The 20,558-nt window shown below is 28.3% G+C and overlaps 11 protein-coding genes across 11 annotated transcripts; 5 read left to right on the forward strand and 6 right to left on the reverse strand.

Annotated features, from left to right (window-relative positions):
- Window positions 1-65: 65 nt before the first annotated feature.
- T551_03138 (T-complex protein 1 subunit alpha) lies at window positions 66-2,212 on the forward strand (the record flags this gene model as incomplete). The annotated part of the gene is made up of 8 exons (XM_018375401.1): window positions 66-105; window positions 153-200; window positions 399-626; window positions 684-879; window positions 925-1,106; window positions 1,151-1,624; window positions 1,666-1,811; window positions 1,862-2,212. 8 exons carry the CDS (start codon window positions 66-68, stop codon window positions 2,210-2,212), a joined length of 1,665 nt encoding a protein of 554 aa, XP_018228300.1.
- A 320-nt stretch (window positions 2,213-2,532) lies between these two features.
- Window positions 2,533-3,643, forward strand: T551_03139 (uncharacterized protein; the record flags this gene model as incomplete). Its single annotated transcript, XM_018375402.1, has 5 exons — window positions 2,533-2,673; window positions 2,716-2,818; window positions 2,867-3,031; window positions 3,078-3,403; window positions 3,446-3,643. 5 exons carry the CDS (start codon window positions 2,533-2,535, stop codon window positions 3,641-3,643), a joined length of 933 nt encoding a protein of 310 aa, XP_018228301.1.
- Window positions 3,644-4,225: 582 nt separating this feature from the next.
- T551_03140 (DNA-directed RNA polymerase core subunit RPB8) lies at window positions 4,226-4,691 on the reverse strand (the record flags this gene model as incomplete). Its single annotated transcript, XM_018375403.1, has 3 exons — window positions 4,226-4,331; window positions 4,375-4,573; window positions 4,616-4,691. 3 exons carry the CDS (start codon window positions 4,689-4,691, stop codon window positions 4,226-4,228), a joined length of 381 nt encoding a protein of 126 aa, XP_018228302.1.
- A 281-nt stretch (window positions 4,692-4,972) lies between these two features.
- T551_03141 (E1 ubiquitin-activating protein UBA2) lies at window positions 4,973-7,180 on the forward strand (the record flags this gene model as incomplete). Its single annotated transcript, XM_018375404.1, has 11 exons — window positions 4,973-5,077; window positions 5,132-5,215; window positions 5,259-5,394; window positions 5,439-5,539; window positions 5,580-5,704; window positions 5,744-5,799; window positions 5,843-6,122; window positions 6,178-6,350; window positions 6,395-6,507; window positions 6,553-6,899; window positions 6,940-7,180. 11 exons carry the CDS (start codon window positions 4,973-4,975, stop codon window positions 7,178-7,180), a joined length of 1,761 nt encoding a protein of 586 aa, XP_018228303.1.
- Window positions 7,181-7,189: 9 nt separating this feature from the next.
- Window positions 7,190-8,188, reverse strand: T551_03142 (uncharacterized protein; the record flags this gene model as incomplete). The annotated part of the gene is made up of 4 exons (XM_018375405.1): window positions 7,190-7,338; window positions 7,382-7,474; window positions 7,514-7,600; window positions 7,645-8,188. The coding sequence occupies 4 exons, from the start codon at window positions 8,186-8,188 to the stop codon at window positions 7,190-7,192; spliced, it is 873 nt and encodes a 290-aa protein (XP_018228304.1).
- A 500-nt stretch (window positions 8,189-8,688) lies between these two features.
- Window positions 8,689-9,219, reverse strand: T551_03143 (transcription initiation factor IIA subunit 2; the record flags this gene model as incomplete). The annotated part of the gene is made up of 4 exons (XM_018375406.1): window positions 8,689-8,823; window positions 8,899-8,958; window positions 9,023-9,105; window positions 9,174-9,219. The coding sequence occupies 4 exons, from the start codon at window positions 9,217-9,219 to the stop codon at window positions 8,689-8,691; spliced, it is 324 nt and encodes a 107-aa protein (XP_018228305.1).
- A 344-nt stretch (window positions 9,220-9,563) lies between these two features.
- T551_03144 (H(+)-transporting V0 sector ATPase subunit c'') lies at window positions 9,564-10,425 on the forward strand (the record flags this gene model as incomplete). Its single annotated transcript, XM_018375407.1, has 6 exons — window positions 9,564-9,586; window positions 9,627-9,749; window positions 9,788-9,865; window positions 9,919-10,271; window positions 10,317-10,355; window positions 10,403-10,425. The coding sequence occupies 6 exons, from the start codon at window positions 9,564-9,566 to the stop codon at window positions 10,423-10,425; spliced, it is 639 nt and encodes a 212-aa protein (XP_018228306.1).
- Window positions 10,426-10,563: 138 nt separating this feature from the next.
- On the reverse strand, window positions 10,564-12,161 carry T551_03145 (uncharacterized protein; the record flags this gene model as incomplete). Its single annotated transcript, XM_018375408.1, has 8 exons — window positions 10,564-10,594; window positions 10,639-10,737; window positions 10,805-10,966; window positions 11,017-11,527; window positions 11,579-11,738; window positions 11,781-11,887; window positions 11,994-12,067; window positions 12,109-12,161. The coding sequence occupies 8 exons, from the start codon at window positions 12,159-12,161 to the stop codon at window positions 10,564-10,566; spliced, it is 1,197 nt and encodes a 398-aa protein (XP_018228307.1).
- Window positions 12,162-12,439: 278 nt separating this feature from the next.
- T551_03146 (tRNA methyltransferase PPM2) lies at window positions 12,440-15,808 on the forward strand (the record flags this gene model as incomplete). Its single annotated transcript, XM_018375409.1, has 8 exons — window positions 12,440-12,476; window positions 12,526-12,639; window positions 12,687-12,742; window positions 12,784-12,839; window positions 12,880-13,229; window positions 13,271-14,967; window positions 15,012-15,311; window positions 15,356-15,808. 8 exons carry the CDS (start codon window positions 12,440-12,442, stop codon window positions 15,806-15,808), a joined length of 3,063 nt encoding a protein of 1,020 aa, XP_018228308.1.
- A 310-nt stretch (window positions 15,809-16,118) lies between these two features.
- T551_03147 (inositol polyphosphate multikinase) lies at window positions 16,119-17,117 on the reverse strand (the record flags this gene model as incomplete). The annotated part of the gene is made up of 2 exons (XM_018375410.1): window positions 16,119-17,036; window positions 17,085-17,117. 2 exons carry the CDS (start codon window positions 17,115-17,117, stop codon window positions 16,119-16,121), a joined length of 951 nt encoding a protein of 316 aa, XP_018228309.1.
- A 346-nt stretch (window positions 17,118-17,463) lies between these two features.
- Window positions 17,464-20,346, reverse strand: T551_03148 (uncharacterized protein; the record flags this gene model as incomplete). The annotated part of the gene is made up of 6 exons (XM_018375411.1): window positions 17,464-17,527; window positions 17,570-19,366; window positions 19,415-19,754; window positions 19,798-19,907; window positions 19,952-20,286; window positions 20,335-20,346. 6 exons carry the CDS (start codon window positions 20,344-20,346, stop codon window positions 17,464-17,466), a joined length of 2,658 nt encoding a protein of 885 aa, XP_018228310.1.
- Window positions 20,347-20,558: the final 212 nt, after the last annotated feature.

Below are 20,558 nucleotides of genomic sequence, written 5' to 3' on the forward strand. Positions count from 1 at the left end.
CTCCACACAAGAAAAAATAAGAAAAAAAAAGAAAATAAAAAGCATCAATAAGTGCTTAAAAACAAATGGCTCAACTGTTTCAGCAGAAATCAGAATCAAGTATATGTAAGTCTTTATTTTTGTTTTTTAGTGGCAAAAATTGACAAACATAGTCTTGAACGGAGAAAAAATCAGTGGATCAGACGTCCGTGATCAACATGGTAGGTAGAACACATACAATAGTATCCATAAACTCTTAAATAAGTGTGGATGATTAAAAATATTTCCTATAAGCAAATTCACTTTTCCTATATTTGGGTAATAATACTATAATAAATTTAAATGGCTTTGGTAATTTCATATAATTACGGATACTTTATTGGGTCTTAAAAGATATTATACTAACTCATAGTGTTTAGTTCTTGCAGCACAAACACTTTCAAATCTTTTAAAATCATCATTTGGCCCAGTAGGCCTAGATAAAATGCTAGTTGACGATATTGGCGATGTAACAGTTACTAATGATGGGGCAACTCTTCTTTCTATGTTGCATGTCGAGCATCCAACAGGAAAAATATTGGTTGAACTTGCACAACAACAAGATAAAGAAGTTGGCGATGGGACAACATCTGTAGTGATCATTGCGGGTAAAAACAAGATTTTTTATCAATGGTCAAGTTTGAGCTAAAATTTCTTGTGTTTAGCTGAATTATTGCGTCGAGCAAATGAACTTGTAAAAAACAAAATCCATCCAACAACAATTATTACCGGTTACCGGCTAGCTTTAAAAGAAGCTACAAAATATCTCACTGAAGTGTTGCAAGTCAAAGTGGATCATCTTGGAAAAGACTGTTTGATCAATGTTGCAAAAACAAGCATGTCATCAAAAGTAATCGGAAGGTTTTAAACTTTTAATAAACTTTTTTATTCTTATATGTATATTAGCGACTCGGACTTTTTTGCAAACATGACAGTTGATGCTATTCTTTCAGTTAGAACAATAAATGCTAGAGGAGAAATAAAGTATCCTGTGAAAGCAGTAAATATTTTAAAAGCACATGGAAAGAGTTCTCGAGAATCGATTCTAATCAAAGGTTATGCAATAAATTGTACTGTTGCGAGTCAAGGTTACTACTTTAAAAAAGAAACAAAAAACTAAATATCTATTTAGCAATGAAAACTAGGATTGTTAATGCAAAAATAGCATGCTTAGATATAAGTTTACAAAAAACACGCATGGCATTAGGTGTAAACATTGTAATCGATAATCCAGACCAGCTAGAACAAATTAGAAAGCGGGAATCAGATATGGTTGTGGAAAGAATTCAGAAAATTCTTGCATCTGGTGCCAATGTTATCTTTACAACAAAAGGAATTGACGATCTATGTCTAAAATTTTTCGTAGAAGCGGGAGTTATGGCTGTAAGAAGGTGTAAAAAAGATGATTTAAGAAGAATAGCAAAAGCAACAGGAGCTACATTGATAAGTACAATGTCAAATATGGAGGGGGAAGAAGTATTTGAAACTAGTTATCTCGGATATTCAGATGAAGTCTCGCAAGAACGTATTTCTGATGATGAATGTATCCTTGTAAAAGGAACCCGTGCGTTATCATCTGCGTCTATTATATTGAGGGGCCCAAATGGTGAAAGTGGCTAGTTGTTTGAATTTTCCTGATATAATTAGACTATCAATTAGACGAAATGGAACGTTCTCTTCACGATTCCTTATCATCTGTCAAAAGAACGCTAGAAAGTGGCTTTGTAGTGCCAGGGGGTGGTGCTGTAGAAGCATCTCTAAGCATCTATCTTGAAAATTTTGCAACTACATTAGTTTATTCACTTTATAATATTATTCAAAACGCAATTAACATATTCTATAGGGATCTCGTGAACAACTCGCCATTGCAGAGTTTGCGTCTGCATTGTTGGTCATTCCAAAAACACTTGCTGTCAATTCTGCTAAGGATTCATCTGAATTAGTTGCTAAACTGCGTGCTTATCATGCTGCTAGTCAAAATGATACAAAAAAAAATTACAGAACATACGGGTTAGATCTAAAAGCAGGAAAAGTACGCGATAACATTAAAGCGGGTGTCCTTGAACCTTCAGTTTCCAAAATTCGAAGCCTCAAAAGTGCTGTTGAAGCATCCATTGCCATTCTTCGCATTGATACATCAATCCAACTTAACCAAGAGAAACAAGAACCTCCTGAGAATATGCATGAGCATTAATAACATCTTTTCATGTATTTTTTTTATACTGAAAATATAGATAAAACTCTCATTCTTCGTGCCTGATACGTTATGAAAAATCACTGTCAAATTAAATAACATATAGATTAGAAACATAAAGTTAATATCTTTAAATTTTTGTATGAGAATTAATATTTTGTTACTATTTTAGCGTTTTTAACTATCTTTTTACTTTTTCTAAGTAAAACAATCAACATTCAATATTTATTGAAAAAAAAAAACTATTTTTTACAGAAAAAAAAGAAAATTAAAAACACATTGAGAGAAAAAAGTGTTTAAAATAAGATATTTTATTTTTTATGGATCTTTTATCTGAAAAGGAAGAAAATAATTATAATATTAAACAAAATTTTCCAGACGATATTTCTCCTCGTCTTGCTCTGTTGTTTACAAGAATACAATATAGAGGGATGCAACCACTATTTCCAGCTTCCTGGAAGGTAAGTATTTAATTCTGATTCTATTTTATGAAAAAAATATAGATAGATTTTCTTGGATTGCCCTCTACACTTTTTGTCCAAAATAATTCTAATTTTAGACCCCCTCTTTGCTCTATGAATAATAGTGATGGAGGAGAATTCAGAGGTTTCACAAATATTATTTTTTTTTATTTACTTAAAGTTATTTTTTTAGGAAAACTAGCTTTTAAAAGACTTATGTTTCTTGGACGTGATATTCGAGATAAAATTCAACTAAACAAAGAGTATCATTTATCTCATGATTCTCATTCTATTGAACCGTATATCTTAAATGAACTCAAACGTTTTCAACAATGGATGGAGAAAGATAGTCTAGGATGTACTAATTGTATCCCTCTTTATAAATATATTTAACATTCTTATAGTATATACACCAGAAAAAATTAAAATTCCATATCTTATATTTGCATCATCGTGTTATTCTGATTTTTCAAAAAATGTGGATGTAAATATCAATAATGATTATATAATTGTTGCAGAAAAAATGGAAAACAAATTACGTGAAGCTGCTCAATATCATCGACAAAGAGTCCTTTCAAGATATATAGATCAATATTCTTACGTTTCTTCAACACCTCTAGATGAGAACGAAAATACTCTAACAATGATTAACAAATTCCCTACAATTTATGGATTTGCTATATGTGGATCTCAGGTTGCAATTGTTTCATTAAATTCAAGTGATTCAAAGGTATAATCTATCTATATGAATATTTCCTTAATTCTTTTATAGAATCCCATTCGAACCTTACTTGTTATAGATTATTGTAATATTACACAAGATTTATGGTCAGCTATTGCTATATCATTGACTATGGTTGCTTCTAGAGATGAAGCAATAGAATGGTCATGTTTTGAAGGAAGTAACGATATATCGAAATTAACAAAACAAATGGCTTCTGTAAAAATGACAGAAGATATTGATTTTTAGTTTATTAAATTCACCACTTTTAATTTGGATATGCTCATGATTCTTTTTTTTTTAGCAGTTCACATTATAAATTAAAATTGCAATTCTTTGCATGTAATTTAATATTAATTATATAATGCACTTTGTTTTTTCATTTATTAAAAACGTTAAAAAACTGTAGGATTAAATACTATTTTTAAATTTCTAATTAGAAATTGTATATCTTAAAGAAATTCATAAAAAATTAATTTAATTATTTTAAAAATACATTAACAAAATATTACAGATTTAAAAAATACATATCCATTATATAGTATCATAAATACTATAAACACGATTTAGCAGCTGAATATTTCAAGAATAAAAAATCATATTACATAACTTAATATTTTAATATATTTTTAATAGATTTTTAAAACATAAATATCTATTAAATAAACAAAATCAATAATATTAGAAAGTCTATATGCAATATAATATTTTAAAAAAGGCTAAAATAATTCAGCTAAACTTTGAACTTGAAAAAAAGAAATATACCATAAATACTAAAATTTAAAATACCGAATTAAAATAAAATTGATTCTTATTATATAAAATTTTAAATTATTTCCGAATAAAAAGATAAACATGATCATGCGAAAGTCGATTAAGTTTTTTATATGGACCTTCAAGACACATTAAAAGCCCACCAAAACTTACATATACGGATCTAAAATAATTTAGTTCTTTTTTAATCAATTAGAAATTCCAACACTCGATCCTTTTCTCCTTCATCAAATCTATAAACTTTCCCATACATAATATAATCAGCACTGTCTTTAAAAGCATCTTGCAACGTTGATGCAAGCTGGACAGAAATCGATTCATCAGGCTTCAATGGATATAATTCAGAATTAATATCTAAAGTCATCTCTATATCTTGCAAAGATGAAATAGCAACAATTCTTGAGACTAAAACATATAAAAAAGAAAGAAATTAAGAAAAAGAATAACCTCTATCAAATTTTTGAGAATCTACTGAATTTATATGAAAAATTTCATCAATCAAAATTGTATCTGTAGATAACATTATTTCTAAATAAAAAAACTTTCAATTATGTAAAAAGATGAAAAAAATAAATAATATACACTTCTTTATGTTTATTGTAAAAAATATCACAAAAAATGTATATAAAACTTTGTCTTAACTCTTGTTTCTAACTTTTATCTTTTTTTACCGTTGCGATTTCCAACATCCTCTTTTTACTATTAAAAGCAGATAATATGATTTATCAATTAAATAGCAAAAATTCTAATCAATTGTTAAAAAACAAAATATTTTCATCAAAGGCAAGTTAATGTTTTATTGCAATGTATTTTTTTATAATATTTAAGGTACTTTTGGTTGGTGCAGGTGGAATTGGTTGTGAGTTACTTAAGAACCTTTTGCTATCTGGATTTAAAGAAATACACATTGTAAGTTATTATTTATACTGTTTAAGTGACTAAATACATTTATTATGTATTTAGATTGATTTGGATACAATTGATCTGTCAAATTTAAATAGACAATTTTTATTTCAAAAAAAACATATTAAAAAACCAAAAGCATTAGTATAAACATAAAAAAGTGTTTTCTTGAATTAAAATCTTAAAGATTGCAAAAGAAAATGCTCAGAAATTTAATTTAAAAGCCAAATTGGAGGCATACCATTCAGATATTAAAGATCCAAAGTTCGATGTCTTTTGGTTTCAAAAATTCACACTAGTATTCAATGCATTAGATAATCTTGGTAACTTTCAGAAGGGTTCTAATGTATAATATTTATATGAATAGATGCTCGGCGTCATGTCAACAAAATGTGTTTAACAGCAAACGTCCCTCTTATTGAAAGTGGAACGGCAGGATTCTATGGACAAGTTCAAGTCATTATTAAGGTATTTTGTTCAAAGAAGTTCTTATTTTCTAATATTCAAGGGAAAAACGGAATGTTATGATTGTAATCCTAAAGAAATACCCAAAACCTATCCTATCTGCACGATAAGAATGACACCTAGTTCACCTATTCACTGCATTGTTTGGGCAAAAAACTATTTGTTTCCGTAAGTATTAAAAAAAAGTAATCAATTCTGAAATTTTAGACATATCTTTGGTTTCGATGAAAATATACTTGACATAGAAATCTTTGAAACTGAAGGTATTCTTAATCTATATATAAGCTTTTTTTATCTTTTTCTTAGAACATAACATAAACAATCTACATACAGAAAAGAACTTTTTTAAAAACATTAAAGATTCTATAGGCAATAAAGATTTCCCTAAAAGATTATTTAAAAAACTTTATTATGATGAAATTATAGAATTGAAATCTTTAGAGGATATATCTAGAATATTAAAAACAATAAATCCTCTTTCATATGAGGATTTAAAATTAAAATCATGTGCAATTGATAAAGAAAGATTAAAAAATGGTCAATTAGTATGGACTATTGAAGAAAATTTTCACATGTTTTTTTCAAGGTAGGAAACAATTTTATAATATTTTTTAAATATAGAATTATTTTTAATTTATAAGTTTGGAAAATTTAAGCAAAAGATTTCTTTCGTTATCAGAAACATCTTCAAATAATAAGCCTGTTATCTTATTCGATAAAGATGATGAAGACTCTTTGAATTTCGTATCAGCGTCAGCTAATCTTCGATCTTATATTTTCGGTATTGAACAAAAGTCAAAATTTAAAATTAAACGTAAGATACATAATACTTATTTAATTGATTTATGACTAGAAAAGAAATGGCAGGAAATATTATACCCTCTATTTCTACTACAAATTCTATAATTTCTGGCATTTGTGCTTTACAAGCATTTCATGTATTATCTAATAATTTAAATTCTCTAAAAACAGTATTTACTAAATCTTTTTTTCAATGTCTAGACTAAATTTATAAGGTGTTTTATTCACGACGCCCAGAAAAAGTATTTAATAGCGAAGCTGCAAGCCCTCCGAATCCTCAATGCAAGGTATGTGGAGTGGCAAGATCTATATTTTCAACAAATATTCATCTTACAACACTTAAAGATTTAGTTATAGATGTTTTACAAAAAGGATTAGGATATGGGAAAGAGATAAGTATTATAAGCGATAGATTACTATATGATATTGAATTTGAGGATAATCTTGATAAACTACTTAAAGACATTGGTGTTCAGAATGGAACATTTTTGACTATTATTGATGAAGAAGATAATGAAGAAGAACCAAACAGAAAAAATCTAATATTAGTAATAGAAGAAAAGTATCATTCTACAATGTTGTTTATATTTTAACATATATAGAACCTTTGAAAATGCCGAAAAACCATATTCTATATTAAATATTTCAATTCCTAGATATTTACACAATTACAAAACTCAAGAAAACAAAACTGATGAAGATAATGAAAAAAATATTTCCGATTTAAAAAGAAAATCCGATTTATCATATCTTGAATCTGATACAATTTCTAAAAAAACTAAAACAAATCATATTATTATCGATGATGATGATAGCGATGTTGTTATATTAGATTCTACGTGATACACCTTTTTACATACCACCATCTATATATAATGTAGTTCCTGTTATAAATTCATTGCATACAAGAAAAACAGCAGCAGATGCAATTTCTTCTATATTTCCAAATCTTTTTATATGATTAGAAGATTCTGCTACTTTTCGTTTTTTTTCATTCAGTTCTAATACAAATCAATAAGGCATTTTTTCCATCTTCAATATTACGGCTTAACATAAATGTATCAACATATCCTGGTGAAATTGCGTTCACTCTAATTCCTTTAGATGCCCATTCTGCTGATAATGCTTTTGTGAATCCTTCATTCTTAATAAAGATCAATATATAGATTTATTCACCTGATATTCCTGCCTTTGAAGCGGCATAAACAGTAGCACCAACACCTCCACCCAATATTATAGAAGAAGAAATATTAATAATAGAGCCTATCCTAATATATTAAAATATTATTAAGAAAAAAACAATTTACCGCCTTTATTATTAAGAAAATGACGAAGAAATACACGGCATGCGTAAATTGACCCTAAAAGATTGGTTGAAACAATATTTGCAATTTCATCCATGGGCATTCTTGGGAATAACATGTGTTGAGATATACCTTGGCATTTTAAAACCCACAAAGCAAATGAAAACACCTTACCTGCTGCATTTACAAGTACATCTAACTTATCAATTTTTTTAGCAAGTTGGATCCATTCATCTGGATCTTTAACATCCAAAGAATAATATTCGTGAATATTTTGAAAAGGAAGCGTAGAAAGGGCTTCTTTTAAGCGATCCTTATTCTTTGAAACTAAAATACAACGATTCCCTTCTTTTGCAAACCTTTGTGCAATTCCTAGACCAATTCCTCTTGAACCACCAGAAATTAAACAGGTTTTTCCCTGAAAAAAAGTAGAAAACAAAAAATATTCATTAAAAGAAGGATAAATATTGTATTTCTGATATAATTTCTTAAAAAATAGCTTTTTAAAAATATATTCTTTAAAAAATATTTTTCTACTGATAAGCATTGTCTCAAATGTATCACCATAGAAACAAATAACTAGCAATCAGTAAAAGGCAAAAACTTATCTAGGATATAATTTAAAAATATAAAAATATTTGCTTTAAAAGAAACACCAGCCTTTATTATAGGCTGTTCTTTTTTATTTTTCTTTTTTTAAAGTACAATATCATTTATGACATAACTCGTTGAAATAATATGCTTTTATAAAGAGTTAAGAAACCAAAAAGATCATATAGAAAACAATTATCCAGACATATTCCTTTCCATATCTTAATTAGGCATATACCAACCATATGTGCAAAAATCAAATATAGCCGATCTCTAAATGCTTGAGTAACGATTGAATGGAAAACCATTGTATAAAAGCAAGTCTGACATTACAAAACAAATATACAAAACAGATGAAAAGAAATTTTAAAAAGTTTTTGGTGATAAAAATAATAAACCATCCAGACTACATGAAAACCTGTCCCAAACCCATATTCACACATATCAAAAAATATATCAACACACTTTTGAATTGCAGGCAACAATTTTTATCTTATCTGCCACCATTGTATCATTTTCTAGCCGAAAACATGGATTTTTAATAATAAATGTCCAAACCTCATCACAAAACCTATATGTATCCAAATGCCCCTAATCACTGTTATTCTCTGAAAAAAACCTTGCAAGCATCCAAAGCATCTATTGGCACAACTCAACAAAACTTACACGAAATGTCATACGGGATTTCACTTTTTCCGTCAAATTATCCGTAATGCTTTTGTCAAACTATCTTTTTAGCTTATTTGTCTCTAAATAACAGGCAACCACAAACAACCGCCTATCTACTCACATTTAAAAGAATTTTCATTGCAAGTTGTGGCGGAATCTGCCCATCACGAATCAAATCATCTAGTGCATCTGTCAACGAAATACCTATTCATCTTAAATCAGCATTTTTCAGCCGAAAAAAAGAGCAAAAAACGCTCCATATGCTTCTTTACCAATAGAACTTCTTCTATACAGTTCATAATACTGTGTACTCGTCATTTTTCACTCTTTTTTCGCCTTTTTCTCCTTTAAAAATTCACGTATCGTTCTCGAGTACTTTCGAAAACTCGGAACTTCACTGCACATCTTCTAAGTCTTAGTGAGCCCCTTCGATCAGCCATCGGTACACATATACGGTGTATATCATACATATATTGCAGATATATTCTATATAAATAAAAAAGGTACTTTTTTCTAATTTTCAGACACAAACTTGACATTTACATTTATATATTTAGTTCTGTATATTGACACTCACCATATATATTGTTACGTAGTGTTTGTGGTCAGAGACATATACATATATTATATATATATCCATTGTTCTGTTTTCAGCTTTTTTCATGACAAACACAGCAGAAAGCATGTCTGATTTTTTATTTATAAGTAGTTTTTTATACAGAAAGGCCTTTTCAGCCTTTGACAATTGGCACAGATGACTTTTTTTCAAAAATCAGTCCATATGCATGGGGTTTACTTGGTATCAGTATATGTATTGGTCTTAGTGTTGCAGGTGCTGCATGGCATGTGTTTTTATGTATTGGTAAATACAATCTCATAAAAATAGGGGCATTTTTATTACAGGAACAAGTATTCTAGGTGGAGGTGTCAAGGCACCGTATATACAGACAAAGAATCTGATTAGGTGAAGATAAATAGAATGACAAAAGCCTATATGTGCTAATGAAGCATTAACAGCATTATTTTTTGTGAAGTAGTGGCGATATACGGGATTATTATGTCAATTGTATTCAGTGCAAAGTTACAAGAGGTGGTAGGACCAGACTTGTATACAAGACAGAATTATTATACAGGTATGGAAAAAGAGGTATATAGACTTATATTTACAAGAGGAACAGGATACTCACTTTTCTGGGGAGGAATGACGGTGGGGATATGCAATTTGACATGTGGAATAGCAGTAGGGATTACAGGAAGCAGTGTGGCGCTTGCAGATGCACAAGATCCGAGTTTGTTTGTGAAAATTCTCGTAGTGGAAATTTTTGGTTCAATTATAGGTCTTTTCGGGTTAATAGTGGGGTTATTGGTGAGTACGATATTATATATAAGATCCAATTGAGTTGTTTCAAGATAAGCGGAAATGCGGCTAGTTTCAGTTAAATATTTAGATGATAGTTGGATGGTTCATAAGCCAATATGTATATAAACTGAAGGTTTATAGCAGGATTTCCTGTAAACGATTGAAATAAATTCCTTGTGGATGACTCATGTTGATAGAAAGCTTAAATACAACAGTAGAAACAATGAATTAAATTTCAAGGCTAGGTTTTCAGTAGCTTTTTTCAAATTCTATAAAAATTATTTGATTTAATGTTTTTTAAATTAATCTGTTTCCTCGGATAAATTAAGAAGTCTATCAAGATTAATTTCTTATGCATAAAATAAAAAAAGATTTACGAGTATTGCTTTAAAAGAACGCATTCTCCTCCATTTTCCAAGCTAATATCATAATAATATAATTGTCCTTCAGAAGTAATAACCATAAGTTGTGAAGAACTATCATCGTTAATATAATTCAGTAAAAAAAAAGATATAAAAATATCTATACGTAGAAAATCAATACCTGTTAAATGCTGCTATATTTTTAGTTTGATGACCAGGAATTTTTGCATAAGCGAAATTTCTAGTAGGCTCCCAGATTTCTGTCAATGTAGTAGGCAAATAATTTTCTATAGTAGTTATAAAATTTCTTCTAATAAAATAAGATGATCTTCTAAAGCTTCTTCTAATTTCATTAAAAAACTAAAAACGATAGTGATAAATTGATTGATTTACTTTATAATCGACCGTTTTTTTTCTAAAGATTCACATGATTTTGATAAAGATGGCATATTATAACTCCGTTTCCCTTTATTAATTTCATCAGGAAAAAGCTTATATATATGTACCGTTTCTGTATTAGATGTAACACAAAGAAAATTAGAAGTTAAACTAAAATTTATACTATATATTTTTGCTAGAGAAGTTCCTCTTCTAAATTCATAAAGCTTCGTACCACATGGTATAGAAAAAATTCGTATAACAGTGCCCCTATCAGAAGACGTAGCTAACAACGTACCACTGTTATTTAAAGATATAAATGCCAAAGGAGATTTATGTGCTTTAACAATATTTATCGGTTGTAAAGTTAATGCATCAAAAAGAAGAACATCTCCACTCAAAACTGAGGACTTTGAGTGACTCATCTTTAATCTGTATGTCGAAGTATGGAGTCCTGATGATAATAAATTCGGTAAAGGATAAGCAATATAACAGTTTTCTGAAGAGTATGATAATGAACAAACAGCTTAAACAATATATCAGAAAATTTATATCCAAAAATACTCCTTCACACTACCAGACGGATTTGGTGAAGTTTCAATCGTATGAAGAAGTTTCATATTGCTAATATCATAAATATAAATTTGTTCTTCAAGAACAACAATTAACCGACGCCGATTTAACTTAATCGATAAAACTAGCGTTGGAAACGTGAGTTCACATATAATAGATTGACGCTAGACTAGTTTAAATGGATATAGAAACAAACCAAGGAATACTTTAGTATTGAAAATTTGTAATCGTCTGGGTGACATACTTGGATGACCACCCATACCCACTAATGCGACTAAAGAGGTACAAAAAAGCATTTCCATAATTCCTTTAACTGTTTAATCCATTTTGTGTCTTTCTTGCGCATTTTTACCAATGCCTCCATCCACTACCTGAGACTCAGTATTGTTGCTATAAAAATAAAAAATATAGATAATTACATTTACTGTAGCATTTTCTAAAAGGATCACATGTATAAATTCTATATCCATACTTTGTTCCAATACTTAGACAACTTTTTTCCTTAAAAAAGATAGTAAAAAACTAACTTTTTACCTGAAATCTTGGTTAAAATTAAAGCATAAAAGCTTATCATAATCTTTATTCATAGGAAAACTGACAAAATATTGGAAAACTGAATAGATAAAATAATTATTTTGAACAAAAAAATCAAATATTCTTATTTTTTAAGTCGCCTTCTAAATAATTTTTAAACACCGAAGATTAAACGAGATCGAGATAACATCTAATTTTTAAAATTATCAAAGCAGAAAAAAAAGTCAAAATAAAAATATTTAAAGAAGAAGCGCAAAGAAATATGCAATTATTTCTTTATAAACTAGAAAAATATTTTAAATAAAAAGAAAATCTAAAAATCACTAAAGAAATGCAAAAGTCTGATAAAAAAAATAGAATTATACAAGGTATAATACCATTTTTTTATGTTTAAATAGGTTAAAATAAAGGATAAAGGGACAAATGACGCGTCTATTGTTTCTAAACGTTCTGCAGAATATCATGGTTATCCCTTTTCTAAAAATCAATATCTGCGAGCATTTGTTAAAAAACCAAAAAGAAGATCTCCAAGTATTTATAATTGATTTAATTTATTTATCTCTTTCTAAAGTGCATAGTAATCAACAGAGGGTATTACATTCGTTGTAAAGCAATAGATACAATTATACAAAATGTATTATTTTACTTTTTTTCTTTTATTATTGATATTTTTAGTTTCTTTTAGAAGAAAATAATATGAAAAAAGTTGTTATAAATTTAGGATGTGGATAGTATGTTTTTAATATTTTATTGAGAAATCTAAATATATAGTGATTCTTTGCCATTTCGATACATTTCAGAATCAAGGTTCAACAATGTATTATTTTTTGATATTGATTTTCCAGATCTTATAGAAAATAAGAAATCTATAATTGAAGAAGATCATGAATTGAAGAAAATGTCTTTGAAACATATATTATCTTCCACAAATCAATTAGAATTACAATACCAACTTATCGGGTGTAATCTAGAAGATATGGATTCATTAAAGATAATCCTTAAAGAAAAATGCCCGAATCTTGAAACTATGAATATATTATTTATATCAGAAGTAGCAATGGTATATATGGAAACGAAATTTTCTGATAGAGTGATAAGTTGGGCATCTTTTTTTCCTTATGGTAATATACATTGTAAAAAAAATTATAGTAACTATTATTAGCAAGTTTTCTTATTTTAGAACAGATTTTACCATCTTCAAAAAATCATCCTTTTGGAAAGACTATGATATCACATTTTAACAAACTAAAGACACCTTTGTATTCATTAAATGAATATTCTACTCTTGAATTACAATATAAACGGTTCTTAAATAGGGGATGGAAATATGTAGAAGCATTCGACTTATGTACGTTTTGGTATTGTGGTATTGATGAAGAAACAAAAGATAAAATAAATTTAACAGAAGAATTTGACGAATGGGAAGAAATAATATTATTTCTTCAGCATTATTGTCTTTTAATTGCTAAAAATTTTTCATCAGAAAAACAAATTTTTTTAAATCCTCCACCCAAAGGTTTTCAATATTTAAATTCTAACAAACCACGATTTTTGAACAATCATATAATTAATGACTTTAACTTAGACTCTTTATTAAAAGCTCAAAAGATTAAAGGAAATATGCTATTTCATAGAAAATTTGGAGCAACTACATTATTTAATCAAAATTCTATTATTTACCATGGCGGTATTTCTGAATTAGGTCGTGATGAAAAAATATTCATAATAACATATAAAGGAAATGTGGTTCCTGAGTTCAAAACACAATCTTTAAGCCCTCGTGTATGTCATACTTTGGACTATTTTTCTCAAGATAATGTTTTATTTTGTGTCGGTGGAAGAGAATCTCCATCTAAATTATCAAATTCAGAAGAATTTAATCATTTAGCACAAAATACAATAAAAACAGAGTATCATATCAATCGTTATAGACATGGGATGGTTAAAATTACTCTTCAAAAAGAAACTAGATTTATAGTATTTGGAGGTAATGAAAGAACATATCAACTCGCGGATAAAGAATGGATGATATGGAGTCACAAAAAAGGTTGGGAATTGCTAGAAATTACTTCAAAAAATAAAATACAACCACGATCTGGAATGTGTATGATTTGGTTGCCTGAGAGAAAAGAAGGTATTATTTGTGGAGGAATGAATAAAAACGGGATTATATGTGAAGATATATGGACATTTAAAATAAACATTTTGGATGATAAATGGACGTTGGAACTTATACCGTGGTCTAATCTGTCTATCTTAGATATTCAACGTGTATCTCGATTTGGTGCAAAAGCAGTAAATGTTTCGGGAATTTTAAACGGAAATGTATTAATTGCCGGAGGTGTATCTATGTTTCATTGTATTTCTTGGAATGATCAATTTATACTACTTAATTTAGATAATCAAAAAATAACATCATTAGATTTTAAAATTTCTGGGGATGAACCAATACTTATTGGTTTTGATATTGTAAGAATAAATAACAGTATAATTATTCTTGGCGGGGGCTGTGTATGTTTTTCCTTTGGTGCTTATTGGAATAATGATATTATAACATTATTTGAGTATAGTTTACCTAAAGAGTGGTTAATTTATGAACATAAAAATACAGACATGCATGTGTCAAATTTTACTAATGAGTCTAATAATTGTAATATCGATATATTTGATCCAACAATTCTAAACCATATAAATCCTAAAATTGAAAATATTTCTAGTATAAAAATTACATCTGAAGATGAATGGAAAAAAATATTAGAAAAAAATATGCCAGTTGTTTTAAAAGGATTAAATATAGGGACTTGTGTGCAAAAATGGACTCCAAAATATCTTGTTTCTCATATTGGATCTACACGTAAAGTAAATATGTCTATATAGATTATATTTCATAACTAACATATTAGGTAATTGTTCACAATGCAGAAACTAATTTTATGAATTTCCATGTAAAGAACTTCAATTATGAAACTATGGATTTTGGTAAATTTATGGATTCTGTATATAAAGATGAAAGTAAATTATATATGAGATCAATTTCAACAAAAAATCCAAGAACTAAGCCAAGTCTTTTAGAAGAAGATTTTTTGGAAATTTCAAAAGATTTCACAATTCCTCCTGAGTTATTACAAGTTATAAATCCAAATAAATTTTCATCGCCTCTTCGTATTTCTAGTAAAAATATTGGGATGTGGCTTCATTATGATGTATGTTTAATTTATAACCAGTATAAGCATGCTAATATAATTAGGTAATGTCTAATATTCTTATTCAAATTCAAGGTTCAAAAAAAGTTCGATTATATCCCCCTTCAGACATTTTATACCTTCAGTTTCCTCCTGGTTCATCATCTTCTAAAATTCTCAATATATTTACTGAAAAATCTACTGACTTAAAAAATACTCATCCTTATGAAGTTAGTTTGCTTCCAGGAGATATTCTTTATATACCTGCATTTTGGCACCATGCAATTTATTCATTAGAACCTTCAATAAGTGTAAATGTGTTTTGGAGACATTTAGAAAGCCAATATTATGCAACTACAACTAATGATGTCTATGGTAATCGAGATCTAAAAGCATATGAAGTTAGTCGTGGCTTAATTAAAAAAATAGTTGAAAATTTTAAAGGGCTATCAGGAGATGAAAAAAAATTCTATTTAGGAAGATTGGGCGCAGAACTTATTGACATATCTAAAATATAAATTGAACAAAAGGAGATTAAAAATTGGTATTATTCTTGGATAGATATTAAGTGAAACTCTAAAAACTATATTATATATTTTTATTACTGCTAATATTATTTTTAAATAATTATAACATAACCCAGGTGGTTGTAAAATGATAGAACTCAGTGTTTAATAAATATTCAAAATAAATTAAGAAAACCCTAAACACCAAAAAAGATCCAAAGTAAAATCCAGTATCCCATACTAAAACTATGAACCCAGAATTTTAGCATTAGTTATTCAAGTAAAAGTATCAACTTACGAGCTTTTCAACAACATCTTATTTTTATAAACAATATTCATTTGAAATTTCTTTCAAAATTGCTTTAAGTGAAGTAATGCCATGTAAAACATTTTCATCTGGGCCTTGACCAAAAACCCAATGTGCATGTGCAAAATCAATGAGTCGACAAACAGAAACTCTAAATGGAGGATTGTCAACATGGTCATCATTATCGCTAGTACTATCACTGGTTTTATGACTAGAATTTTGACTGCAACATTCTGTATTGTTTTTGTTCATTATTCTTGTAAGAGTAACAGGATCGCTTTCATAGATAAAAAGCAAGCTAGAAGAGTATAAACGAACTTCCACATCATGTAGAACATTTTGGATTTGAGAAAGACTATCAATCCATTCAGACACGATATAATTCTTTTGTTCAACTGTTTCAGCAGCAGAAAGAAATGTCCTCAAACCTGTTCCCACTGTTGCTAATGTCAAAGATTTGCCCCATTCCTTTGAGTATGTTTGATACATTTTATCACGTGCACACCATAACTGCATTGCTGAAACACGAAACCCAAGAGACCCACTCGTTGTGTGTTTTGAAACCCATTCAAGTCTTTCTTTCTTCTCAGGAGATGCATCATCATCCCATAATCGTTTACCCAGTTTAATATCAATCATACTTGGTTGAATAAACGGATAACACAAGTTTTCAAGAACAATTGCATCAACACCCTCAGATTCAGTATTTAATCCTTCAGATTCTTTAGACTCTGTTGACTTCAAAGGCTCATTGGATCTTGCTAAACATGCTGCAGGAGAGTTAAGTATTAAATTACCAATATACGTTGGCATCCATTGTTGAAAAACAGGATAATTAGATGATGATATATAAAAATTAATTTCTGCTGTAGTACATGGCTTACAAATAACTTCTCCAGAGACATCAGACAAAACTCCAGCATGGCCTGCAATCTTTAGTAGTTAGTCAAAATTTGATGCAAAAAAAGAAAAAAAGATAACCTGATTTATATATGGTACAAAAGACTCTGACATAAAAATATAAGCGCTAGTTTTCAGAAGTAAAGCGCTCTATCTTCAAGTTGAAATACTAAATAAATTTAAAATTATTCTGCAAAGTTGTACAACATTAATAAATGGCGTTAAGCTCAAGAATTAAAGTTAAACTGTGTCACGTGACCTCAAAGAAACTATCTAGAAAATGTAGAGTAAGCCATAAAACAAACAGATGACAGAATAAAAGAAGACATATGGAAATGTTTTATGTTTTTTTTGGTTTCTTTTTTTGTAAAAAATTGAACTCTAAAGATATTTTGTATGAATTGATACTCAAAAGAACTTTAAAATAGATAGTAGTTTAATATTAAACAATAGGGTTTTCTTAATACTCAGGACGTGTTTTTTGATGTGAAAGACTTGTACCATGAACACGAACACGATATAAACTTTTTTGAAGTTAATATAGAAAATAAAAAAAAGCAAAATACCATGTAAATTTATTATTTCCCCAGTTATTAATAATTCTGAAAATAACATTTTCTATAGGAATATTTAATTGTCTTATACCAACTGGAATAGGAAATGTTTGAATTGGATATGTTGAGAAAACGTTATAAGTCATAGTTGCAGCTAACACATAAAATTTTGATGGAGGAATAATATTTTCAGACTGTTTGATGGAAGAAAGACTTTGTTGAATCATTTTTTCTCTCATATGAAGATCATCTACTTGAACCCAAAGCTCAATATCTCGAGGTGCTGTAGAAACATCATGAGCAATTTTGGAATCAACATGCTCAATAGTCACATCGGTCAAAAAAATGGTTTCACTTAAACGAATAGAAATCTGACCAATAGACCCAGGGAATGCCCAACACATTCCTACGTTATTTTCATGATGAATTGCCATTGCAGGTGGATAACCCCATGTGCATCCAATATCCCAAAATATTTTTGATAAAAGATTCGGAATAAACTTAGTTGGCCTCTGCAAATATGTAGACGATGTAAGAAATGGATTAATTCTTGCACCAGACGAGTAAAGAGCAAAATCAGGCCGAGCCAAAACATCAGAAGAATATTTATGCAAAGCTGTTTCAATCAAAGTTTCAACTACCTTATTATGAATGTTCTTAGTATTTTTTAAGTGATCTGAATGACTAGGTTGTATTTTATTTTTATAAGTATAATCTAATTTCTTAAATTGATCATTTATTTGAGTTTTTATTGTTATAAGGTCTTTTTCTAAGTCATCTTGAATCTTTTTTAGATTTTCCTTAAGAGTATTAATAAAATATGCTTTGGATATAATTGAACCATTTTCTTGACTTTTTCTTAAATCTTCATCTGTTTGAGATTTAATAAATGTTTTTATATTTTCTTCATTATTTTTAAGAAAATTAGACCATGATATTAAAGATAAAGTATCTGTATTTTTAGAATTTTTCAAAAAAGAAGTTTTTAAAGCTTTATCTATTTCTATACGATCAGGAAAAATTTCTCGAAGAAGAATCCAAAATTCAGGACTAATATCAATTTTTCCTGTTTTAGGGTCTATTTTTACGACAAGCTGTGATGGAAGATAAGATTCAAGAGTATTAATAATTTTTTCTGTAATATATTTATCATTTAAATCGTTTTTAAGAATTATCTGTGAGTTAGTAAATTCTTGATAAACATGGTCAACATGTTTTTTAACAGTGACAACTTCTTCATTGAAAGATTTTAATGATTTTTCATGGTTAATAAATTGATTTTCATATTTTGAAACATTTCCTTGTAAAAAAGATAAAGAGTTAAAAATATCATTAATTTTTAAATCTCTTTTACTATCTTGTAGCTTTATATAAGATATTTCCTTTTTAATAATTTCAAAAGAATTCTTAAATGCATCAAGTTCCTTTTTTATTGATTTTGTTATTTCTGAATTTTCCGATCTTTTAACATCTACTTCTTTTATTGCTTTAAATAGTTTTTTTTTATCATGTAGAATACCCTGTACCATAGATTCATAATTTTTAAGAGTCTTTTCTAAAAGAATCAAATGCTGCATTAATTCATTTGTATTTTGAGAGAATGAAAAGTTATATTTTGGTTGATGATGAGATAAATTAAACCATTTTGAGTTTATAAAACTTTTCTCTATTAAACCTGGAATAATCATGAGTAGTATTATAGAAAAAATAATAAATACGGTGTATATTTTTCGGGTGACAATCTTTAAAACTGAATTAATCATAAATGAAAATATCGCAACAATGTTTTTAACTGGCCAAAAAAAAGAGCTAAAACAATAAAAGAAAAACTGTTTAGAAAGTGATATAATCATAAACCAACAAAAATGTAGAAAATTTAATATTTTTTCTAAACTTTTTTCATAATCACCATCCTCAAGATACTCTTGATCATCTACGTTTTTATCATCATCTGAAACACTATATTCATAATCAATTTCATCAAAAAAATCTTTAAAATCATTTTCATTTAATTGAGTATACAAAAATTCCTCTTCTTCATATGATTGAGATTCGGAATTTTCCGGATTTACTGAATTATTAGTTGCATCATAATTCAATGATATACGCGAATAACCATCAATACTGTTATGTTCCCTTAAATAATAACGAGTTATTTTATCATCTTTCTTAATATCTCGAGATTGATTAAAGTTTTCTGTTTAAAATTAAGTATATTTTGAAATAATGAGAACAATAACCTTCAGAATAGTTCCCTGATTCATCAAAATCCAATAAACCTTCCTGAAAATTTTCATTATTTAAGACACTATTTAAACTTTCTTCAGATTTTTTTATAGCTGTTTGAGACCTAAACAATTAAATCTAAAAGGGTTTCAATAAAATACCAAAAACCTTTTTTTATATTCTGTATTATTAAGATTCTGAGAAGATAAAGGTTTATTATTTGTATATTCTTGTTTTAAAAATTTAGGCTGTTTCAAAAGAGTATTAACATTCGGACTTATATAATCTTTTTTCTGAGCATTCTTCTGTGCTGCACTAAGAGCAGATGCAAGACTAACTGTTGTATCATGAAGAGTCGGAATGTCAGGGGGGTTAATAGAGGGAGAACCATATGAAAATGATGGAGAAGCCCCTGATGATGGGAGAGGTGCAGCTGGTCGATCTCCACTAATAATTCTAGACAATTGACGTTGATTACGTACTCTTCTTCCACCAACTGGAGTCTTTAAGAGAGTTCAGAAAATTTTAAATATAAAGTTATATTTATTAACCTGAGTAAACATTTTAAAAAAATGTATATTTTCTTAAAAAAGAGAGAATTTTAGATATTATTTTGCCTTAACAGCCCAAATGTAATGATATGTTTGCAAATATTTCAAATGAAACGAGACAATTATCTTCAAAAATGTGATAATTGTTAATTTTATTACTGTTTTATTTTTAATTTTTCTTATAAAAAAAATATGTTTTTAGCTTACAAAATACTTAGAGCCAA

This window comes from Pneumocystis jirovecii (genome assembly GCF_001477535.1).
Source record: "Pneumocystis jirovecii RU7 chromosome Unknown supercont1.15, whole genome shotgun sequence".
NCBI classification, from domain to species: Eukaryota; Fungi; Ascomycota; class Pneumocystomycetes; order Pneumocystales; family Pneumocystaceae; genus Pneumocystis; species Pneumocystis jirovecii.